This window comes from Peromyscus maniculatus, chromosome 19 (genome assembly GCF_049852395.1).
Source record: "Peromyscus maniculatus bairdii isolate BWxNUB_F1_BW_parent chromosome 19, HU_Pman_BW_mat_3.1, whole genome shotgun sequence".
In the NCBI taxonomy this organism is placed as follows: Eukaryota; Metazoa; Chordata; class Mammalia; order Rodentia; family Cricetidae; genus Peromyscus; species Peromyscus maniculatus.
Genome location: NC_134870.1, coordinates 55,579,844 through 55,601,961, shown reverse-complemented (window position 1 = coordinate 55,601,961; position 22,118 = coordinate 55,579,844). Strand labels below are relative to the sequence as shown.

Below are 22,118 nucleotides of genomic sequence, written 5' to 3'. Positions count from 1 at the left end.
TGCATGGCTGTGGCCCAAGGGCTTTTCATGTATAGTTCATCCACACAGGCCACAATGCATCTCTTTAAACATGGCAGAAAAACTTAGCTGTCTCTACCCACTCCTCCTTGGTAGAGAATGAACTCTCCGATTGTTGCCAGTTTATCATGGTAAGGAATCCAATGTGCAAATTATTTAATGGAAAGAAGGGCGCCAGTCTTTTGGGTTTTTATGTCAGCATAGCATCCATCCTCATGAAGCAGAGCATCCATCCCCATGAAGAGCCCAATCAGACTTGAGAAAGAAAACAGACAAGAAAACCTGGAATAGTGGTGCACACCTTTTTTTTTTTTTTTTTTTTTTTTTTTTTTTCTTCTTCGAGACAGGGTTTCTCTGTGTAGCTTTGCGCCTTTCCTGGAACTCACTTGGTAGCCCAGGCTGGCCTCGAACTCACAGAGATCCGCCTGCCTTTGCCTCCCGAGTGCTGGGATTAAAGGCGTGTGTCACCACCGCCCAGCCTGTGGTGCACACCTTTAATCTCAGCATTTGGGAGCAGAGGCAGGCAGATCTTTGTGAGTTTGAGGCCAGCCCGGTCTACTTAGTGAGTTCCAGGACTATAGAGACCCTGTCTCAAACAAACAAACAAACAAACAACAGCAAAAACAGATAGGAATACATTCTTCCCATCTTTCCACTTTCTCCTTCTCTGGTCACTATGGAAAAGCTGTTGAATGCCCAGACTTTCTATGGCTTCAGTCTCTGAGATTGGTTGGACAGAGTCCCAGAGCATTTTCCCACCTATTGTCAAATGTCTTTTCATTTTATTGTCTGGCCATATAATGCAAAGACGGGAATTTACATGTGGCAGGTTCTGACATTAATTTTCTGCTTTTGTAAGCTGTCAAAGAATCATACAGACTTCATACTTGAAGTTGTTGGGAAGGTGATTTTTTAATTAGTGATTAAGCATTCTGTCCTTGGGAGATTTATTTTTAAAATATCCAGTACTCATTCATTACAACTTTGGGTCTAAGCTCAGTGGCTTGCCTAACAAGTCATTAATTCACTCAATGTGGCATAAAATTGTCTTTTCTCCTCTGTTTGTTCTGTTCATTTGCCTGCATATTCATCTGTACTTTTACCCACTGATTCCTATACCTGTGTGTCCTTCATTCATCCATCCAACCTCCAGGTCTGGGTGTGCACTGAGCATGTGATGGATACATACAGGAAGACTATGGACTAGCTGCACATACCCTCCCCCCCATCGGAGCCGACTTGTGTGACCACTGTCACTCAGGCATCAGTCACTTCTCTTGGGAGCTACCTTTTGTTTCTCTGGATCTTAGAAGCTCTTCTTGGGTTCCTAGTCCTTAGTGGGCCTTGATACTCATGATCCTTTGACAAATCACTATCCACTTGTGTGACACGACTCTTATGGAGACATGAACAAGCATCTACTTACCCCAGATAGGGAATTGATGGCAGACCAAAGTATGGTTATCACCAAAGTCCAAGTTGGTGACCCAGTGAATTTCAGTCTGATTATTTACAGGAATGGTAAGAGTTACTTACAGGAACAGAAATGTCTCAAAGACAGCCATATCACTAAAGCCCACCGTATCGTGAGTGACAGCTCACAAAATTTGAGGAGCTCAGTGCACAGATAGCAGACATCTCAACAGGTTGGAGAACATCATCACCAGCTGGCCTGAGCCTCTTCCATGCAGCTCAGCTGGTCGCTGTCTGTTCCTTCTAGGCATTTCTGCGGTTCCCTGCTTCCTCTGGGCTATGGGGCTAACTGAGGGTGATTCTCAGAAGTCTTGGTTGTTTCTCTTTCTTTTTTCTGAGTCAGGGTTTCACTTTATATTCTGTACCGGCCTTGAATGTGCTGTAGATCAGGCTGACTCAGTTTTCCTGCCCAAGGCTCCTGTGTACTGTGATCACGATCATGTTCTACAATGCCCCTCCAGCCCTTGTTTGTTTGTTTGTTTGCTTTGCTTTGAGACACGGTCTAGCTAGTAACTCAGGCTGGCCTTGAACTTGCTGTGTAGCCCCAGCGGTCCTTAACTTGGCCTCCTGCTCTTGCTTCCCAGGTGCCGGGGGTTACTTGCATATGCCACTTTGCTCAATTAAGACAGTACATGTCAAGAATGAATACTAAATTTTAAAAAGAAGTTTGAGACAGGGTCTCACTATGTAGCCCTGGTTGGCCTGGAACTTGCTATATAGACCAGGCTGGCCTCAGACTCACAGAGATCTGCCTCCTGAGGGCTGGGGTTAAAGGCTGTGCCACCTCATCCAACTAGGTACTAGTTTATTTGTTTGTTTTCCCCTCCTCCCTTTTCTGTAGTCTCTTTATGCCTGATGAGAGCAGATAATTAAGAATAAAAGCTTGCATTTTAAAGATGATCATATTAATAAAAGGTAGGCGGGTAGGATGGTTGATCTCTGAGAATAACCAAGTGCCCCTGTGCCTACTAAAAGATGGACAAGATGCCAGGAATATCCTCACTTGCTCACCGTATCAGCATTGTAGAAAATTAGGTTAGTCGTTCATTGTTCTGGCCATTACATTACGTTTGGTGACCCTGAGGAATCCATATAAAGATTAATACCTTCTCCTTCCCACTTGTGTTTCCTAATAGCACCTCACAAATACTATATTGGATTTCGGTACGTCCATCCTCTGACAGAAGAAGCCATTGAAGAGATGGAGAGAGATGGCCTAGACAGGGCCATTGCTTTCACACAGTATCCACAGTATAGCTGCTCCACCACGGGTAAGGACATCTCTGAGGTGGCTAGAGCCCTGGCAGAGTTAGCCCAGGAATCTGACCGTTGAAGAAATTTGCAATTTGAATGGCAGATCTGGTCAAGTGTCTTCTTGACACTTCAGAGCTCAGGTCAGTCGCTTTGAACTGGCATGCTTCGTGTGCTTCTGGAATTACTGGGCTGCTCGCTGAGTACTACAAACGGTGGGTGGAAGGTGGTGGCTGCGCTTGGTTGCTACTCTGATACAGTTGGTTAAAAGGCCAGCAATGAACCTTCGTCATTTTCTAGGTTTGTTTCATAACCTTATTTTTATGTCTACCCTGAAATTCTTATTAAGGGAGTAAAGTGGATGACTGTTTCCATTTTGAGAGCAGAAGTATTCATATGGAAATATGGAAAATACTACTATTTTTTATTTTTGTGTCTCTCTTCAGTTATGGGTCAGTTACTGGTTAACTTAAAATCTGTCCTGTCCAGGTGCTCACACCCCTCATCCCAGGCAGAGGCAGACTTGATCTCTATGTATTTGAGACCAGCCTGATCCATAGAGTGAGTTCCAGGCCAGCCAAGGTTATATGGTAAGAGCCTATGTAAAAACCAAAACCAAAAAACCAAACCAAAACAAAACAAGAAAAACCCAACGTGAGGGCTCAAGTGAACATTTTATAAACTGCCGTGTTCTTGGTTTTTGGAATGCGTTACTCCTTGCTGATCTCTGGACATTTGACTGAAGATTGAAATGTAAGCTTGGGAAACTATATTCTTTTTTGTTTCTTTTCTTAAAATTTTTTAGCCAGGTCCCACTATGTAGACCAGGCTGGCCTTGAACTCACAGAGATCCACCTGCCTCTGCCTTCTGAGTGCTGAGATCAAAGGCATGTACTGCCATGCCCTGCTATTCTTAATTATAGGTAAAGCTTTATTATTACCCACAAATATATTTGCATTCTCTCAAGGATTTAGGCCAGTGTGTTTGTATTCTCAGTTTGCCTTTGAATATTAATGTTATTATACCTATAGGGAGGAACCAAAGGCTATGGAGGAAACATTCCAAGTGTTGTTGTGTGCCTTAAATACTGAGGCACACAAGTGTGTGTGTGTGTGTGTGTGTGTGTGTGTGTGTGTGTGTGTGTGTAGAGAGAGAGAGAGAGAGAACCTGTTAAAATGCCCAATCTTTCACGTACACCCAGAAGTTTGAATTGTGATTTACTTTGGCAATCTACAGTTTTAAAATGTCTGCTACTATATTATTGGAGACTGAGTCAGATCTCAGAATTGTCAAGGTGTATTTTTATCTTGCTTTGCAAAATGTCCCTCGACTTACAGATGTCTGCTCTCCAGAGTCCGTAAGTTACAATTGCGATTGGTGTGGCCCACAACAGATGCACTCTTTCCCTCCCAGATGGCTCAAGCTGTGTGGGCAGGGCTCAGGGCACACATGGCTTTTCTCCAGTGCACGGCATGTGTAAGGACCAAGCATCTGTACTTCTAAGCTATGAATGTTTTAGGAAAGGCGTTTATTCTTTGAGGCCAATGGTCTCCTCTCGCTACTGTGTCTTTTGAACATGCACCGTGTGTTCTGTGTATTTCTCATGGCATCTTTCTCACTTATAATTCCCCCTTCCTAATTACTTCTTCCGGTAGTGTATTGACTGTTGTCCAGTGACACGAGGGAGCTAATGTGGCTCCCAGAAGCCCTTTTGTACATCAGAAAATGATGCCCAAATGAGTGCCCAGTGAGACCTGCAGTGTGGATATGACGGGATACTTTGATTTCTATGGAGATCATTTTGTCCCTCAAATTCAGATTCTCTTACATCACTGTTTCTACTCATTGACATTGAGTCCATTGATTTTTTTTCTTTTTAATGCAAGATGAATCTTAGCCTGAGCAAACAATATGAGTTAAACTGTGGCGCTGTCCTGAGTGAGCTTTTTAAACTATGGTAAGGAACCCAGGAAGCTGGTGACAGGCAGCACACAGACATGTTGGAACTTGTTGTGTGTGAGACTGAGTAGGAGGCCCCTGTTAGGGGTGGTTTGATGGGCTTCAGGATTTGACCCCCGTGTCAGCTTCCCTGGCTTCATCCTGCTGCTCCTCTCCTGGACTTTGGGTTGTCATCCAATCCCCTTTCACTTGGAAACACAACGTTTGTTAGGTTACCTGCCAGAGGGCAGCGTTTGTTTACTTTATTCCGGGGAATGACACATTTTGTAAGAATTGATTAAATGCAGGGCTTTTAGACGCCTCGACAGGCTGCTTGGCTTCTGATTGCACCTTTAGAAAGGATGGGTCTACAGCTTTCATTTGAATGTGAGAAATATTTAACTTGTAATATTGACTGAAAATGTCCAAAAATGCTCTAGATAGAGAATGATGCATATTCTACCATGGAAACCTTGGAAAATGAAGCCGCTCTAAAGGAAAATACCAGAAAACAGCGGTATTAGACAAACACAAAGCAGCATCAGCATGCTGGGATAACAGCCCACTTCTGTCTTCCTCTCTCACCCCCTACACTGCCTGTAATAGGGCTGATTCCGGTCATAATGGGAGAGCTTTTCTTCACATGCTCTCAATTTTAAGACTTGGTCCCTGCAAATTCACAATAGCCTATATTTCATAAACTCGCAGCCCTCACGTCTCTCAGGAGAAATGGCCTCAATAATCCTTGAAGGTCTGTTGAAATTGATTGCTCTTTAGTGATCTTCATTTGCAGGGTAGTTAAATCTATATGCATTTTAGAGTATTGAAAAGATCGTAATTAGACCCGGTTTCTGTATAGACACAGCTGCCTACTCTGAACTTACAATTATTGCCCTTTACCAGGCTGTGCTGTATTTTCTCCACAATCGAGTGTGTCTACTAAATGGCTCCCTTGTATTTTAGGCAGCAGCTTAAATGCCATTTACAGATACTATAACGAGGTGGGACGGAAGCCCACCATGAAGTGGAGCACAATTGACAGGTGGCCCACGCATCCCCTCCTCATCCAGGTGTGTATGCCCACCCGCCCGCCCGGCCGCCGGCCAGCAGCCCAGGTCCCCGCAGCGTCTGGCGCGAGTCAGCCTGCTCTGTCTGAGATGCTTTCCGAGCTTGCTGGTCCTTGCTCACGTTGCTTACATTGACAGAAAATGTCAGGGTAGGATGGTGAGGCTCTTCTTTCTGCAGATTTACATTGGTACCACGGTTAGATTTTGAATTTTGTATTTTTCAGTGACCAGAAGAACATTAAAGATTATATGGATACATAGTATTTCCTTTAACTTATATACCTAGATTGGATGACCAACAAATAACTTACGTCCTCCGTTTTCTAAATCCTTTAAAATATCAAAGGATTAAACAGTAAAGATTGTATAGATACATAGTCGGACACATGAAAGTAAACATTTCAATGGGGGAAGTCTCATAGATCAAAAGAAAATTCTCTTTTCTCCTGTACATTTATCTTTGTAATATTCTGTCAGTAAACACTTTAATATTGAGGAATCATTTAAAATTACAACTCTAAAACCAAAAGCTTTGAGTTGGTATTATTTTATTCTTTTTTTTAAAAAAAACAATGAGAGTGGAGTTTTTTTTTTTTAAAAAGTCCTGAGTCATTAAGATAGGTTTTTGAGTCTTTAGAAGTTTCTGCTTTTGAGTTATTTAGGTAGAGAAATATGAAGTGATTCAGACTATCGTTCAATTTATTTTATATTCTTTGATCATTCTGTAATTGCTGGCAAAAATACCTGAGAACATTGGCAGCACTTAAAACCTGTGACCACTAGATGGTGCTAGACGGCATTAAAATCAGGCTGGCTTTCCCCAGAGCCGTGTCCTGTGGGTGGGTAGGGAAAGGGTTAACACTTGTGCTGGAGTGAAAACTGGAAAGAGGTCCCCTAGGGATGGGTGTCTGTGGGCTGTGTGTGTGTGTCCAGCGGTCACCGTTCTCCCGGGTCCAGCCCCCGGGGTAGCTGGAGAGCCTAAGGCCGCCGCGGCTGCTGCTGTGGCTGGGAAGGAGGGGTGCTGCAGGTCTGCGCTGACATGTGGCCCAGGAAGAGGGTCTGCACAGCATCTGCCTGCCCTGATCGAGGGAGTAATTAGATTTGCATTAAAATTCAGCCCTTTGAAAAGGAGGAAGCCAGAAAGATGGCAAGGTCTCTTAGCCGAGGAAGTCTCTGTTCATAAAATGAAAGGGAATTTTAGAGGCATTTATCTGCCCTCCTGGATGGTGTGATTGAAGGCTCTGAGAGGCCTTGCTGCTTTCATTTGGCACAGGGGCTGTCTGCGCACAGAAAATCCTGCAGATGGGCTTAGGTGAGTTAAGTAGCACTTCTTATTTGCCCAGGCCGCTTGAGTTTTGAAGATGGCTTAGTGACTCTTGGAAGCCCCGAGGAATTGTGTTCTTCCTTGCAATTTTACAAGCTGAGGAAATGAAAGGAAGGGGGGCAAACCCCTAAAAAAATCTAGTCTAAACTCAACAAAAATATAGCCTTAAATCCACGTGTCTGCATGTTATCAGTACTAGTTACTCAAAATAGTCCTTTTATTACCATTCTCTAATACTGCTATTTATCTAGCCGTTGGAGTAGTTGCAGTAAATGTATGTCCCGGGCTCCTACATAAACTTTTACATTGGCTTCTTTATGTACAATGGCTGCTCTCTACAAATAATCCTTTCTGAGAAGTCTTGCTGTCTAAACATCACGAGCACTATAAAAATAGAGCTTTTGCTTTTATTGCACATTATCACACTTACAATATGGAGATGAGGGGAGAAGCAGGAGAGGCGAACAAAATTCTAGGTTTCTTCTCTAGGTACCATTTTGTTCGATAAGGTATTTACTTACCAAAATTTGTGAGTTCTGGAATGATAGCTATCTTAGTGTTCTTAGGGGCTACTTACAGTAGTGACTGAACACTGACGTATATCCAAAGACATCAACTCCAAGTTGGTATGATTTCTGTTAAGTTGTTCTTTAAATTTTTTTATTTGGACATGCAAAAATAGTTACAAGGATGATGTGATTGGAGAGAAGGCTCACTGGCTAAGAGAATATACCGCTACTCCAGTTCAGTTCCCAGCAACCACCTCAGGCTCGCAACCGCTGCAGCTCCAGCTCCAGGGGACCTGACTCTCTCTTCTGCATTCTGTGGGGACCTGACTCTCTCTTCTGCATTCTGTGGGCACCTTCTCCCACTTTCACATTATTGTCCGCCCCCCCTTACACAAATATATGTAATTAAAAGAGAAATAAGGGCTGGAGAGATGGCTCAGTGGTTTAGAGGGCTGCCTGTTCTTACAGAGGACCCACAGTTTGAGTTCAGTACCCATGTGGCAGCTCACAACCATGAGTAACTCCAGTCCCAGGGGATCTGACAGCCTCCTCTGGCTTCTGTGTGTACCAAGTATGCACGTGGTACATAGACATACATGCAGATGAAACACCCATACACATAAAATGAATATCTTAGAAAATGTCGTAATGAGCTGCCGTCTGTGCTTTACCTGTATTCACGTGTTAACATGTGTCACTTGATCTATCATTTACATGTTCTCTCTATGCGTATGTATGTATATGTCTGCATATTTTTTTCTGAACTGCCTGAGAGCAGATAAACACGTACACATGTACACACCCACACACACATACACACACATACACCTTAAGATCAGGGCTGTTCTCTTAAGATAACGACAGTGCAAAAATTCCACAGCAGTTTATTTTGACCCTGATGTCCCGCTCCTGTCTAATTTCCGGTCACATTCCAGCTTTACCAGTTGACCGACTTCTGTCTTTTGCTACATTTTCCTTATAAACCAAATGGCCAGGAATGATTCAAGTGTAAGATGAAAGAAGTTCTCTTTAGATCTGGTGTTTCAGCACCTACCCACAAGAATCGGCAAGTGCCAGCTAGAACCGAGAAGGAGCTGGTCTGGTGGACAGAGGTTTGAAGGCAGCAGGACCTGGATTCTAGTCCACATTCACACATATGGCTCGCCAGTCCTCCCATCCCCACATCTTTCCCCCCTCTGCGTGTTTAATGGGGGTTGTACAGCCTGTCATCTGTCATCAGGAAGCTTGTGAGGGGGGTTGCTTTGCTACAGATCCTGGACTCCTAAGAAAGATGTCATAAAAATAGACGAGTATTTTCTTATTTCTCTCCTATTTCTGGCTAATGTATTTTAATGTGATATGCCTGAGAGCCAAAGTAAGGGAGATTTAGAAAGACCCCGTAAGCTGTTTTCCTGCTAACAGCGCAAATGTGAGTCTTAAAACAACCTCTCCTTCCCATCTGTGTTTCCTTTCCATCTGGAAGTGTGCCCTGCTCTTCCCGAGGGGAAGCAGATCCTCAGCGTTCATTTGCAGAGAGCCATTAGTGAGCTTTAGAAGTTTCCCATCAAATTCCCCAGGCCCCTGAAACCATTGCCATCCATTCTGAAGCTGTACCAAATCAAAGAGACTGTACTGCTTGCATTTTTTAAAAAAGAGATAGAGTTCCAGATTTGGAAGATTACTCTGAAATTTTTGGTATAGCTCTCATTTCTGAGACCCTTCCTTCCCTTCTTGCTGTCTTCTCACTACCTTCTCCCCCATTCTTGGGGTTCCCACAGTGCTTTGCAGACCACATTCTGAAAGAACTGGATCATTTTCCACGGGAGAAGAGAAGCGAGGTGGTCATTCTGTTTTCTGCCCACTCCCTGCCGATGTCTGTAAGTAAGAACATTTCGTTCGGTGACCTAGTGGTAAAGGATTGGGTTGTTTCACATTCTAAATGTGTAAAATGTACCTGGCTCCATTCTGTCCCCAGCGTAGTCCAAGAATGAATTCTAAAGTCCCAGTCTTAGCTTGCTCAAAGACTCACTTTCTGAAACCTCCCAACAGTTAATTCAATGCCCAATATTACAAATAGATCTTATTAATGGCCTTCTTTAAAATGATAACTGGAAGGTTCATTCAGATATAAGAATTTCCAACAAGTGTATCAGGTAAAAAAAAAAAAAAAGTGTGCTTTTGCCTGGTCTATAGAAGGAGGGCAGTGTGCAGTTTCCGTATACTGAGCTGTGCAGCCAGCTCTGTTCACACTAAGCCGAATTCTGTCTTCAAGACTTAGCGGGAACCTGTGCATTCCGGGACTCAAATTTGCTAAACCTAGGGACCACAGTGTGACCAGAGAATATACAGCTTATGGCCCTTAGTTCATCATTATTATATTGGGTTGGTCACTGAAATGCCACCTCCCATGCCATGGCTGTTGCACTTCAGGAAACATGGCGATACCATGCTAGTGTGCCATATGGTATTTGAAAGATCTTGGACTCAGTTATCTACTCGGAACTAGAATCCTGTCCCATGAACGCTGTTTCCCAAGACGTAGAGGTGGGAGATCACATTTTCTTAGGTGTGATCAGTCTGAACCACATGATCAATGGAACCAGCCAGCCTCAGGTGGAGGGTACCATGTTGCTCCATGATGGTCACCAGAGTCAAGGTGCCGCTCACCTGGAAGATGCAGCCACTGCATTAGCAATAGATGACTTTGGAGATAAATTTCTCCCATTGGAAGCCTGTCTGTTTCATTTCAGTGAGATCACATCTCCTTTCTAGTGCCATGCAAATCCTTCCAAGGATCCATTCTAGGTGTGATGAGACCCAAGGTGCCAGAGTAAAGCTCTAGAGAGGTCAGACGAATAGGCTGGAACATCGCAGGAGCTGCCTTACAGTCGATCCTACCTGTAGCCATTATTGTTATACAGTGCCAAAGGCAACTTTGTATCTCCTTTATCCCTTCTATATTTATGTTTCTAATGATTATTTGGCCACTAGTCATGTTAGAAGATATTTTCTTAGTATTTCGTTTCATCAATACAGTATTTATTGGGCACCTATTATACACATCAGATGTGGGGATGAAGTAAATAGACAAAAACCTTTGTCCTTGTACAATACCAGGAAAAGACAGTTAACATAAGATGAAGGAAAATAGCCTGGTGGGTCAGGAGGTAATAAACACCATAAAGCAGGGTGATGGAGTTAGGGAGTCAATACACCACAAAAGATGAAAACAATTAAAATAAAAATGTCGGCTGAATATCTTCAAAGGTTCTTATTCAGCTTTCCTGTTGGGAGCACGCGCCTCACTGTTCACAAATTGTCTGTCTGCTGTCAATGGTTGGGGAAGGGTGGAGAGAGAAGGAGGAGGAGGCATCGATCATCTTGGGAGGAGCTGGTGCTCTGAACCAGGAACTGCATCCTTCTGCCTTTTCCCCATGTTTACCATCAGCTCAGCCATTCTGCACTCTGTCCGTCCTGGAGGGAAAGAGGACCATCTCCGTGGGTAGACCTTGCCCATCTTCCACAAACAGCATCTTCCTTGGGATCTTGTAGCTGACTGAATATAGTGGTCCCTGGCCAGTGAACGACTGGAACCAAGGGACTTTCCTAACAGCGCTCCGATCCGAATGTCATTACTTCAGGGGACAGCCAGGGAGGGGTGTGGCTCATGTTCATCCTGTCGCTGCTCTTGGTACCCTTCACAGTGTTGGTGACTGCGTATCACTTTGTCACTGCTGCAGGTTGTCAACAGAGGGGACCCCTATCCCCAAGAAGTAGGTGCCACTGTCCACAAAGTCATGGAAAAGCTGGGTTACCCCAACCCCTACCGACTGGTTTGGCAGTCCAAGGTAGGTACCTTTCATACATTTTCAGGCCATCGGCTCATGAACATCTGCTTTATCACTTATTTATAAATGGGAATTTGGGCGCTTCCATGCCAGCAAGCTATTCTGTAAGTCAGCTGCTCACTGTGGGTCGAAAGAACTCTGCAAAAACAGTAGATAGAAGAGGAAATTGAGTGACTGGTGGAGTTCCGTCAGTTACTACCTGACTTTCAACTTTAATGGAAGAAACTATTATTTGTATTATTGGGCCAGCCTCCGGAAGGACTCAAGCTTCCGTGTGAAAATCCTCAAACACATTCAAAGTGGTGTAAGAGGGGCTCTCACCAGGATGGACAGATGTGTGTGCTCCGTGTGTGCTGGGGGCGGGGCGGGGGGCATGGTGATAGCATGTTAGTGACCTGTCAGGAGAAACGTTCCATCTCTGCACCGGTCTTCCTTTCTCCTAGGTTGGCCCCGTACCCTGGTTGGGTCCTCAGACAGATGAGGCTATCAAAGGGCTTTGTGAGAGGGGGAGGAAGAATATCCTTTTGGTTCCAATAGCATTTACCAGCGATCACATTGAGACGCTTTATGAACTGGACATTGAATACTCCCAAGTATTAGCCGAGAAGGTAAGTGTGCCCATATGGCTTCTTAGTCCCATCATGACTTGTTTTAACAGGAATTTTTTTTTCTGCAATTATCAAACTATACTATTGAAAAAAATTACTGTTTATGGGACTAGGTGTGCAGGAACCCTCCTTTAATCCCAGCTCTGGAAGACAGAGGCAAACAGATCTCAATCTCTGTGAGTTCAAGGCTAGTCTTCTATTTAGTGAGTTCTAGGCCAACCAGGGCTACATAGAGAAAGAAAGGAAGAACACTTTTGGTGTGTTTGTATGTACTCAGTCCTCATCATTTTGAATAATGCTTCATAAATTAATTCTACATCAGCAGTAGAAGAGGACATTTATACCTTTATTGAGTCATGTTGCCCAGTATCTCCGAAACTAATACTTTGTTCGGTGTGAGTTACTGTACTGTGTGAAGGTGAACTCTTAGACGAAAAGGAATTGAGTATCTCACCAATTCTGAGGGGAAATGTTTATTAGTCTATAGTTCATTCCCTGCACTTACCACAGCCGTGGTTCTTGGGTCGTTGTACTGTTTCTGGTTGGGTTTGGGGCATACGAGTCTGACATTTCAGAGAGAAGCACAGAGCAAACAGCGGCGGGGTGTGTTATGACGCCACTGACCTCGTCTACGCTCTCACTTAATTAGCTGTTTGCTAACAAGTTGCGATCAATCTGACTATTGAAATAACAAATACCACTGTTGGCATAAGATGGATGTGGTGTGTCCCGCAGGGTGGAGAAAAACTGTTGCTTACCTACCTTGTAGCTTCTGAGGGCTAGCCTGAACCCTTCAGTGGCTTTATTGCTGTGTTTCTGTGGGAAGCTGGAAACGTGGGGACTCAGGAAGCCCTCTTCTCCTTCCAATCTCGGATGAGAACTCATGGCCTCCCCATGTGTGACTGATGGAAATCTGGCTCCACAGAACACTGCACCCCTTGTGGGACTGGGTGGTGGTGAGGGCAAGAGTGGAGGGTGAGTAGGGGCAGAACTGGAGACCACTGTCCACTCCTGTTATTTGTGTGTCTATGCCGGCTATCAGTCAAACATGGGTGAATTAAGGAAAGCCGGTGTTCTTATCACTAGTAATTTATGAGCAAGTTATAATTGGCAAAGATGAGGCTTCACTATTGCCTGGGGGTCTCATTTATTGATGCCTCTGTATCCCCACCATGACTTTGGCTACCTTTAAACATTCTAGAGAGACTTCGGTCAAAATAAGCCTTACCTAGGACAGGGTATTTGAACATAAGTTTTTATTTGTGTTGAGTAATAGTTTCTGTTCATTCATATTACAAGCAGAGGCTGTTAATAGCTAGTAACCAAGATGATTATTAGTGATGGATAATCCCTGTAGGAAATAAAAGAAACCACGTAGTTGTCATTATTTTGATATGAAAATATAACATGCTTAAAACAACTAACTTTAAAGGTTAAAAATGTTTTCCACGATAGAAATGGCTTTTTTGCCTTTTGCTGATAAAGGTAATAAAGTTCTCAGATGGTGCTGAGAAGGTGCTGGGTCAGGAGTGGGGCTCGCTCATACTCTGACCCTAAGGCTTTTCCGCATTTAGTGAAATGATATTCTATCCATATTTTTTAAATCCCCATTTTCTTTTCTTAAGTGTGTATTTTGGATATAAGTGAGTAAATATAATTAAATGCCTATAGCCATTTTTAGCAAATCCTTGATTAATAGTCATTTGAGTTGTTTTTTTTTCTTTAATTTTTATTATCATATGCTAAGTGACTATAAATGCTTTCACTTTTCCAATAATGTTCTGTGGACGATTCATTGTTGCTGCATCTTCCCACTGATTACTAATGCTGCTTGTTCTGCTGCCATGGATGGTTTGTGATTTTTTTTTTTAAGTAGAACCTCCTCCATGTTGAGGTCTAGGTGTTTGCTGAATACCAATGTGCTTCCTATGTGGGCACTTCCTTTAAATGCCAATGTGAAAGACAGTGACTGACCATGTCTCAGCATGGATGGGAAAGAGAAGATCCTGGTACTGGAGTAAATCATACATAGTTCTCCATTATCTGAGAATAAGTAGTTCTATCTCTTGTTGTTTGTTTTGTTATTTAAGATGGGAAAAGAATGGTACTGAACAATACCCAGATTTTTTTTCTTAGATTTTTCTCTATAAGAGTTTATTTTAAAACCCAGTTCTGCACTGGATTCAGTTTAGAGTCAATATGACTTAGAGTCCATAAATGAATCTCCTTCATTTTGGCACTTGGGATCAAAGCAAGTAGGAAATTCAGTTAATTACAGCCACATTGATTTAGATGGAGTCTGTAAGGCTTGCCTTAGAGAGGCAGAATAAGATCAAGAGTGGTCCGTGGACTTGAATCAGCGGTGAGAATTCCATCCAGTAGGACTGCAAGCATGGTGTGGAAGCCTGTCACTTGTGGGAGGGTGCTGGGGCGGGGCTAACACAGGGACAGAGGCGTGGTTTCTGGTAACCTGGTCAGCCTGCCCATCCACCCCATGGCCGACCTTCACGAGCCGTCTGCGACCACTCGAGGTCAGACATGAGCGGTGTGCCAGTAGTTTCTACGTGTTGATTCTTCTGTAACACTCGGTGTCTTAAAAAAAGAAGAAGAGAAGAAAAAGAGGGAGAGGAAAGGAGACTAAAACGAGTCTGTGTTTTCTTCCCCTTCTCCTTTGATTCAGTGTGGAGCGGAAAACATCAGAAGAGCGGAGTCTCTTAATGGAAATCCATTGTTCTCTAAGGTACGCAGTGTTACAACCGTTTTAGTAGAACACAGCGCAGAGTAGTCCTCAGAGAAACTCCTGCACAATATTGGTTTCTCACATATTAGTACATTTGGAGTTCCAATTAATTACAAAACTAAGAGTGAATTCCTTCTCCTCCTTTGTCCTTTAGGTAGCCCCAACTCTCCTTATTTTGCCCACCTACAGCTGCCTAGTTTTAAGTCTGCTTTACAGTGAGGAGGTGCGGTGGGTGGGGTAGGAAGATCCATTTCCTAAAGTCTCCATTTTGACTCTGTCTGAGCTGACGTTGCTCCAGGACGGACTGTGTTTCCCAGTTTCCGGTCCACTCCGTTGAAAAGAAACCGCAACCAGAGCAGTTTTCCCGGGGTGCGCGGAGGACTCGCGCACAGGGCCAGCAGACGTCTCGCCTCAGATGGCTCTTACTCTGTGTCTTGCAGGCCTTGGCTGATCTGGTACACTCACACATCCAGTCAAACAAGCTGTGCTCCACGCAGTTGACTCTGAGCTGTCCGCTCTGTGTAAATCCTGTCTGCAGGGAGACTAAATCCTTCTTCACCAGCCAGCAGCTGTGACCCTGCCTGAGGACCCGTGGGATTTGCAGATGCACGACCTCCAGACCCCTCCCCAGTGGGGATGGAAGCCACCATCAGCCTGTGCACAGCCTTTGGGCACAGACCATGATTTCTTTCTTGCCTTGTTTTGGTTTAGTTTACTTTAGGTTTTGCTTCCCCATGTAGTCCACGCTGGCCTCCCGCTCCCATTTCCTGAACGCTAGCTAGTATCACAGACAGGCAAAATTGTGTTTCTTGGGAAACAGACTCTAAAGTTCTTACTGAGGTTTCTATTTTCATACACACTTACCGTGAACACTCACAACCCTTCCTGGGGTCAGTTGACTCGAGTGGAATGTCTACTGTGACATTCCAGGAATGAGTTGTAAGTTTTTATCTTATGAGGCACATACAGATTCTGCACCTACTGCCCCAAGCAGCCTCCTAAAATAGTATGGCGAGCCCCCTCTGTGTGCTACCCGTGGTGACTGAGATGTCTACAGCCTCATGGATGTAGCTGAAGTGAAGATAGTTAATGTATGAAATAGAATTTGTTGAAGAATTGGGCTCAGGGCACGTAGCTTAGTGACTGTGTGCCTGCCTAGCATGCACGGGGCTCCCAGTTTGATCCCCTGCACTGCATGTAGACACGATGTTCCCTACTCTTTTCCCTAAGTCTGAGAGTACGGGGATGCTGGTGAGTTGGTGCAGTCACTAACATGGCCTCTATGGCCGGTGCCACTGCCAGTCATTGGCCATTGTGGTGTCTGTGGGAGGATCTCGCTTTCCTCCCCTGAAACTAAAACAAGTGTGCATTTCAAAGTGCTCTGAGATTCCCCGGGCACGAAGCCTAATAAACGTGTGGAATTCAGTCTTTGCTGTACGTGCCTTAGTTTGAGTTCATGGTGCCCCAGGGAAGGTGGGGCTCCGTCTGCTTCCTGTCTCCAAGGACCATGCCACCAGGAAATGCGACTGATGGATTTGGTCTCGATGGGGCCAAGGAGCCTCCTAGCATCCCGCTGTTCTTGGTTGAGTGCCCCTGTTTTCTGCTCACTTGTTAGAAAATTGTTGTATAAAGTCGACTATGTCTGATAACCTTGAATTTTCTTCATTAATAAGTTTTTATTATAAAATGATGTAGTCATAGAATGGGTCATTTGTAAACCACAGAGAAGAGAAATAACCACTCTAATGTAGTAATTATCATTTTATCCCAGCCTTTTCCTGTGGATATTGTATATATTGATTCTTTGAGAATTTCAACATAGTCCATCATCATCGCCTTCCTTTCCCCTCCTAACTTGTTACTGCCTGAATGTGTAATGAAAAGTTTTTCTAAAAGTGTAAAAATTATGTCAGAGCAGAATCTGATATTCTGTATTTGGATTTAAAGGGATTTCAGAGTCGCTGGGATCCTTGAAAGATTTGTAATAATCACTTTCTTTGAGACTTTGTTCTTCAAAAAGAATATGTCTTTGAGCTTTTTTTTTTTAATAGAAAAACAGTCTATAAAGTGGAAGTAATTAGGAGGATACATAGATATTCTATACTGAGGATTTACTATTAATAAACACTATGGCTTTAGTCTGTTAGATTTGTGCTCTCTCCTAAAGCTGATCCAGAATGACTAAATGTGGGGGTTTACTTCGTAATCCAGCAAAGAAACATGCTTTCTGCTCGCTCTAAGACTGTTCTTACACTGACCGTGGCTTTCAAATTGGAGTAATGTCTACTTTTTTGCTTCCAATTTGGCTTTATCTTCATTAGCAGGCAGTTGATAGAGAAAGATCAAAGGTCCGGGTACTTTGGAATGTCCCGTGTCCATTTCATCACCTTCCGGGGATTAGGTCTAGAGCCGATTGTGAGTCCCGCAGTGAATGGACAGACGGACGTCTCAGGGTTAGTGGCCCCTGTTGGCAGGCAGGCACTTACACTCACGGCCATTATCCCTGCTTCAGGGAATCTGCTCGTCATCAGTCTTGGCGCTTCAGCAGTTTTTCAGATGAAAACACGTTTGGCGTGGAGCTATGGCTGCAAGTGCCAGTTCAGAAGGCCCTGCTAGAGTATCCGAAGTGTGTCCCCCTCGTTTGCAAAGCCAATTTTGAATGAGTTGTCTGGAATTGTATCCCTGGCCCTGACTTGGGAGCAGACTGCCCTCTGAGAGGCAGTTACGGAGATCACTGCCTGTGGCACCTTCAGCTCTTAAGTGTGTCCTTCGATGGTTCGCCATACATAGGTGAGGGTCCCATACCGGGGCAGCGTTTGGCAGGATGGAAATCTTTTTAGAACTGATGAGTCTTTGAGAACTGTTGTCCTGTTTGTCAGCTTTGAAGGACAAATGTTCGCCCTGGTAATTCGCGATGAACGGCCGGTGCTGTCTTGAGCTGCTGCTATCTGTGCAGACCTGGCTCTCAACTGATCCAGAAGATCAGTGGGTGCCGAGAAGGTTCAGTCCGATGGTGGAATTGCTAGAAGCCAGGAGGATGCTCTTCCACAGACCTGTGTGAAGGAGTCTGCCTCAGAAGTGAACTCACTGTTAACTTCAGCCTCGCATGAGGGCTGAGTTAGTGTTGATGGTAGAAAGCCATGCCTTTTGATCCCAATGCCTCCTCCAAGTGCATGTGCCTGCTCACATAACCCCATGAGCAGAGTGCAATGTTTCTGTGGGACTCTTGCTATTTTCTTTATGCCTGAAATTAACAACCATCACTTATGAAGAAAAGGTGAGTTTTTCCATCTCAAGATGCCCAGACTAAGCCTGTCAACAACTCGAAGGTAATAGTAGGACTTTTATATTTTCAGCTGATCTTGAAAATGCATTTCCCATTCTTCTTGACGTGATAGAGTAAGTAGATCATCTAGAATAAAGTCCCTGCATTTGGTGACTCCCTTTAACCTGTTCTCAGACTTTGGCCTATAATTCAAGAAACCATAGTTAAAGTACGTGCTTGCTTGGTGTGAGTAGATTTATCTAAACTATGTTGCCACACCACGAGGCAAAGGGGCATCCTGTGCCAAGTGCCCAGTGGGGCCATCAGAGAGACTCCCAGCCTGCTGGAGTGACAGTGGCCAGGTGGCACCTGCAGTCCCAGGCTGTACTGTTTGCTCCCCTGTCCTAGGGAGTGAACTTGGGTTGCTTCATCTGGAGGACCAACTATGAAGCTGGCAGCCATTAAAAAGGGGGGGGGGCAAGGGTGTGTGTATTCAGTCTTTGCTCTTGACCATGGATGTGATCCCCGCCTTGGCTTCCACTCAGTCATGCACTGTGACCTGCAATTGAAAGCCAAATAAAACCTTTCTCGACAGAGTTGCCTTTTATCAGGCTTTTTTTTTTTTTTTTTTTTTTTTTTTTTTGTCACAGCAACACAACAGCTCTGGCCTTCTTGTCAGGACTCTGTCCAAATCCTGAAGACAGCACAGACTGGCACAGCCCAGTCTGGAGCGCAGGAGAAGTTCATTAACCAGATAGAGTGGACACCGCAGGGGTGTCTTTCCTCACAGTCCTTTTGTTTTTCAGTTGTATGAGCAAGAGGGGAAGACATTTCTCAGAGTACGGCATGCACAAACATTGCGTTCCCTTGTCTTAAGGTTCTGGCCTAGAATAGCTTTGTGACTGTTATTCACAGGGCCCTCCTTCCAGGTGCCTCGTCACTGAGATTCCCTGGGAGCCCGGCATCTTGGTAACTCCTCCCAGTCCAGGAGGTTTTCAGTGATAATCCAAGTTCCGTTTATAGAGGCCAGGATCACAAGATTTTTGAGTACGTATGCCGAGCGGATTAAAACAGAAGTTGATTTGGCTCAAGAAGCAAATCACCACCAGTTAAAACAGGCCATGGTGTCCCCCAGTTATGTTGAAGCTTTTTGTGCCTACTTTAACATGCCTGCAGCTGGCTCAGACCTTGGTACCTGGCAAGTTCTTAAGCTTTGAGGGGTTCCCTCCAGCTGCTCGCCTGTGTGCCTCTTCTCAAAATGCATTTCTTTGGGACATTAGGAAACTGGGAAATTACAGAGCACTGGGCTGAGAGCTGGGCGCCCTTGATGAGCAACTTGCTGTGGCTACCACTTGCTGTGCATCTTGTGAAGAGAGATTCTGGGAGGCATTTGCCTCTTGAGAACACAGGTGTAACATTTTGGGGTCCCAGGAGAAGAAGGGATGCTTTTTTTTTCCTTTGATGTGGAAGCCTTTCCACCGGGAAAAGTTGAAGATAATGATTGTATACTGAGATAATCAGTTTTGTACACTTTTCTTTAATAGTACTTTGTGGTTGTTTTTAGCTGAGTTATTAGCCTCCATTTTTAGTACATAGTCTATAGTATGGTTATGATTGAATGTTGGAATTATTTTTTAAGGATTTATTTTTGTAATTTTTAAGTGTGTGTGTGTGTGTGTGTGTGTGTGTGTGTGTGTGCGCGCGCGCGCGCGCGCACATTCCCACAGAGGCCAAAGGTGTTTGATTCCTTGGAGCTGTAATTACAGTGTAAGCAGCCTGACCTGGGTTCTGGGAATCAAACTTGGGTCTTCTAGAAGAATAATTTATTCTTTTGTCCACTGAGCCGTTTCTCCAGCCCTGGATGTTGGAATTAAAAACCTGTGTGGTGGAGCCGGGGCGGTGGCTCAGTTGATCAGCACTTACTGCTCAAGCACAAGAACCTGGGTTCAGATTCCCAACTCCCGTAGCAGAATCAGGTATGGCTGTGAGTGCTGACATGGCTACACTGGGCACAGGACAGAAACAGGCGAATCCTAAGGGTGGAGGGTGGAGGATGGTATCCCGTTGGCAACCTCAGGGCCACATGGATGAGTGCTTCGACACAGCATGTGTAACACACACACACACACACACACACACACACACACACACACACGCGCGCGCGCGCGCGCGCGAGAGAGAGAGAGAGAGAGAGAGAGAGAGAGAGAGAGAGAGAGAGAGAGAGAGAGAGTTTTGTAATAAAGCTTGGTTTGAGCCTTTATTATAAGCCCGTGGGTAGGGATTTAGGTCCCATTTCTGTGTCTTGCGACTTGTCACTCTGACGTTCTGTTTCCAGACATTCACCCTCAGTGGCCTGCTTCTCCCTACATACAGCTCAGACTGTCCCCTCCAGTCTCCCTTGTGATCTGATGTCCACCTTCCCATCATGTGACGACAAGAGGGCTGCAGTGTAACTCAGCCATAGAGTGGAGCCTGGTGGGTACCAGGAAGGCCCTGGACTCCATCCCCGACACTGAAGAAAATGAACAAGAGGAAGAGGCTTTCATAGATTGCACCCCGAGAACTCATGATATATCGAGTGTTTTTTTTTTTTTTTTCATTTTCTTTATTTGAAAGCATTGGTGTAAGGAGTGGAAGTGACGTGCACGCCGGCTGATAGCCGGTTGCCGCCTCCTCCTATGACCTCCAGTTAAACAGTAGTAAGAGAAAACGTAGCATTCAGATCCCATCACTTCTTGTTTATTTTACTATATCTTCCTCGTGCCTGTGACGTGACAGAAGAGAAAGAATTGTATCACACAGGCTGAAGTGTGGCTCAGGGGTGTTCAGGCATGAGTCCCCAGCTTCCATTGCCAGTGTGTGGAGGGCACCAGACAGCAGCCTGTTTACCTCCCTCATAACATGGCCAAACTAGAGAACTCTGCAGCCTCCTCACGCGTGCGTCTCAGCTTTGCTGCAGGAGATGAAACTCCTGCATTTCTGAGATGCTTTATTTTGTTTCATGAAACAGCATTGTCCTTCACCGCAATCCCTTGATCCTCTGGAGCTAGGAATATCTCCAGGGTTTTATGCCTGATCTCTTCCACGGTCCATCAAGGCCAAGTTCCAAGCTTGAGCCATTATGGTGTCCAATAGAAAAAGTTAACCTGGCATCACTTGCCTGAGAGCCAAATGTCTCTTCCAGAGCTTGATCAGACATTTTGTAGCAGCTGGGGAGCATGAGGCACAATCTCTTTTTGAAAGACTTCAATGGGTTCCCACCACCACCCAGACTAAGTACACACACAGCCACATTCGCACCATCTGAACCAACCTGTCTCTCCATCATGTTGAACTCCCAGCTACGTCATCCTCAAGTCCAGAAAATCTAGAGATGTTTGTCTAGGAGGGAGGGCTCCCAGGACTGGGCAGCTTCAGGATAGGAGCAAACAAGCCTCCAAGGTCTACACTTGAGCAGCCTCACCTGGGCACAAAGCTGGAGGTGGTCTGACACAGACATAGGCACCTGCCTCTGGTTCCCAGAACTCAGTTGTCTTGCTTTGACCATGGCCTTGGAGCCATCAAGTTTGGATATAGCCTAGGTGTACTTGACAGTCTTAAGACTCTGCAGAGGTACCAGTTTTCTAAATAAAATGTCACATTTTAACTCACATTCATGGTCTGCTTTGTCCTGCGTACCTCAGGAGTCTGGGTAGGTTGGCCTTCGTTTCAGTGTGTAGACTTTCCTTTCTGAGATCTCCAGTGGGATCCTAGCAAATGTTAAACACCTGGCTCACTCCTTCTGGGAGAAAAAAAAAAAACCCACCCCGATCCATAGTGTGTGCTGATTTCCATCATGTACATACCCCCCGCTACAGCTACTCTAGGTTACCAGACACAGAGTTGGGATGCGATGCCATATTGGCTTTATGAGCCAGCCCAAACTAACTTCACACCACTGCTGACTCAGTTCCTCATCAGAGGCTCTTCTTTGTATGTGTTCTTGAATGTTCCACCATTTCATTGCCTGGCTCTCCTAAACAGAGCAGAACCTTGAGAACCTATAGATTAGTGGGGGTGGTGGGGAGCTAGAGAAG

The 22,118-nt window shown here is 44.7% G+C and overlaps 1 protein-coding gene and 1 long non-coding RNA gene across 3 annotated transcripts in view; both read left to right on the top strand.

The window, feature by feature from the left end:
- Fech (ferrochelatase) overlaps positions 1-16,923 on the top strand; it is a 34,236-nt gene extending 17,313 nt beyond the window's left edge. The window contains exons 5-11 of one of the 2 annotated variants that reach the window (XM_006985183.4): positions 2,628-2,762; positions 5,645-5,751; positions 9,360-9,458; positions 11,322-11,429; positions 11,873-12,037; positions 14,718-14,777; positions 15,218-16,923. In XM_006985183.4, the coding sequence (XP_006985245.1) occupies positions 2,628-2,762; positions 5,645-5,751; positions 9,360-9,458; positions 11,322-11,429; positions 11,873-12,037; positions 14,718-14,777; positions 15,218-15,352 (809 nt within the window). In that variant the 3' untranslated portion in view covers positions 15,353-16,923. The remainder of the gene's footprint in view (positions 1-2,627; positions 2,763-5,644; positions 5,752-9,359; positions 9,459-11,321; positions 11,430-11,872; positions 12,038-14,717; positions 14,778-15,217) is intronic. The other variant, XM_042263698.2, reaches the window with a different exon arrangement.
- Positions 16,924-18,743: 1,820 nt separating this feature from the next.
- LOC143269603 (uncharacterized) lies at positions 18,744-21,692 on the top strand. Its single transcript, XR_013046152.1, has 2 exons — positions 18,744-20,018; positions 20,378-21,692. It is a non-coding gene; the product is annotated as an uncharacterized LOC143269603 (long non-coding RNA).
- Positions 21,693-22,118: the final 426 nt, after the last annotated feature.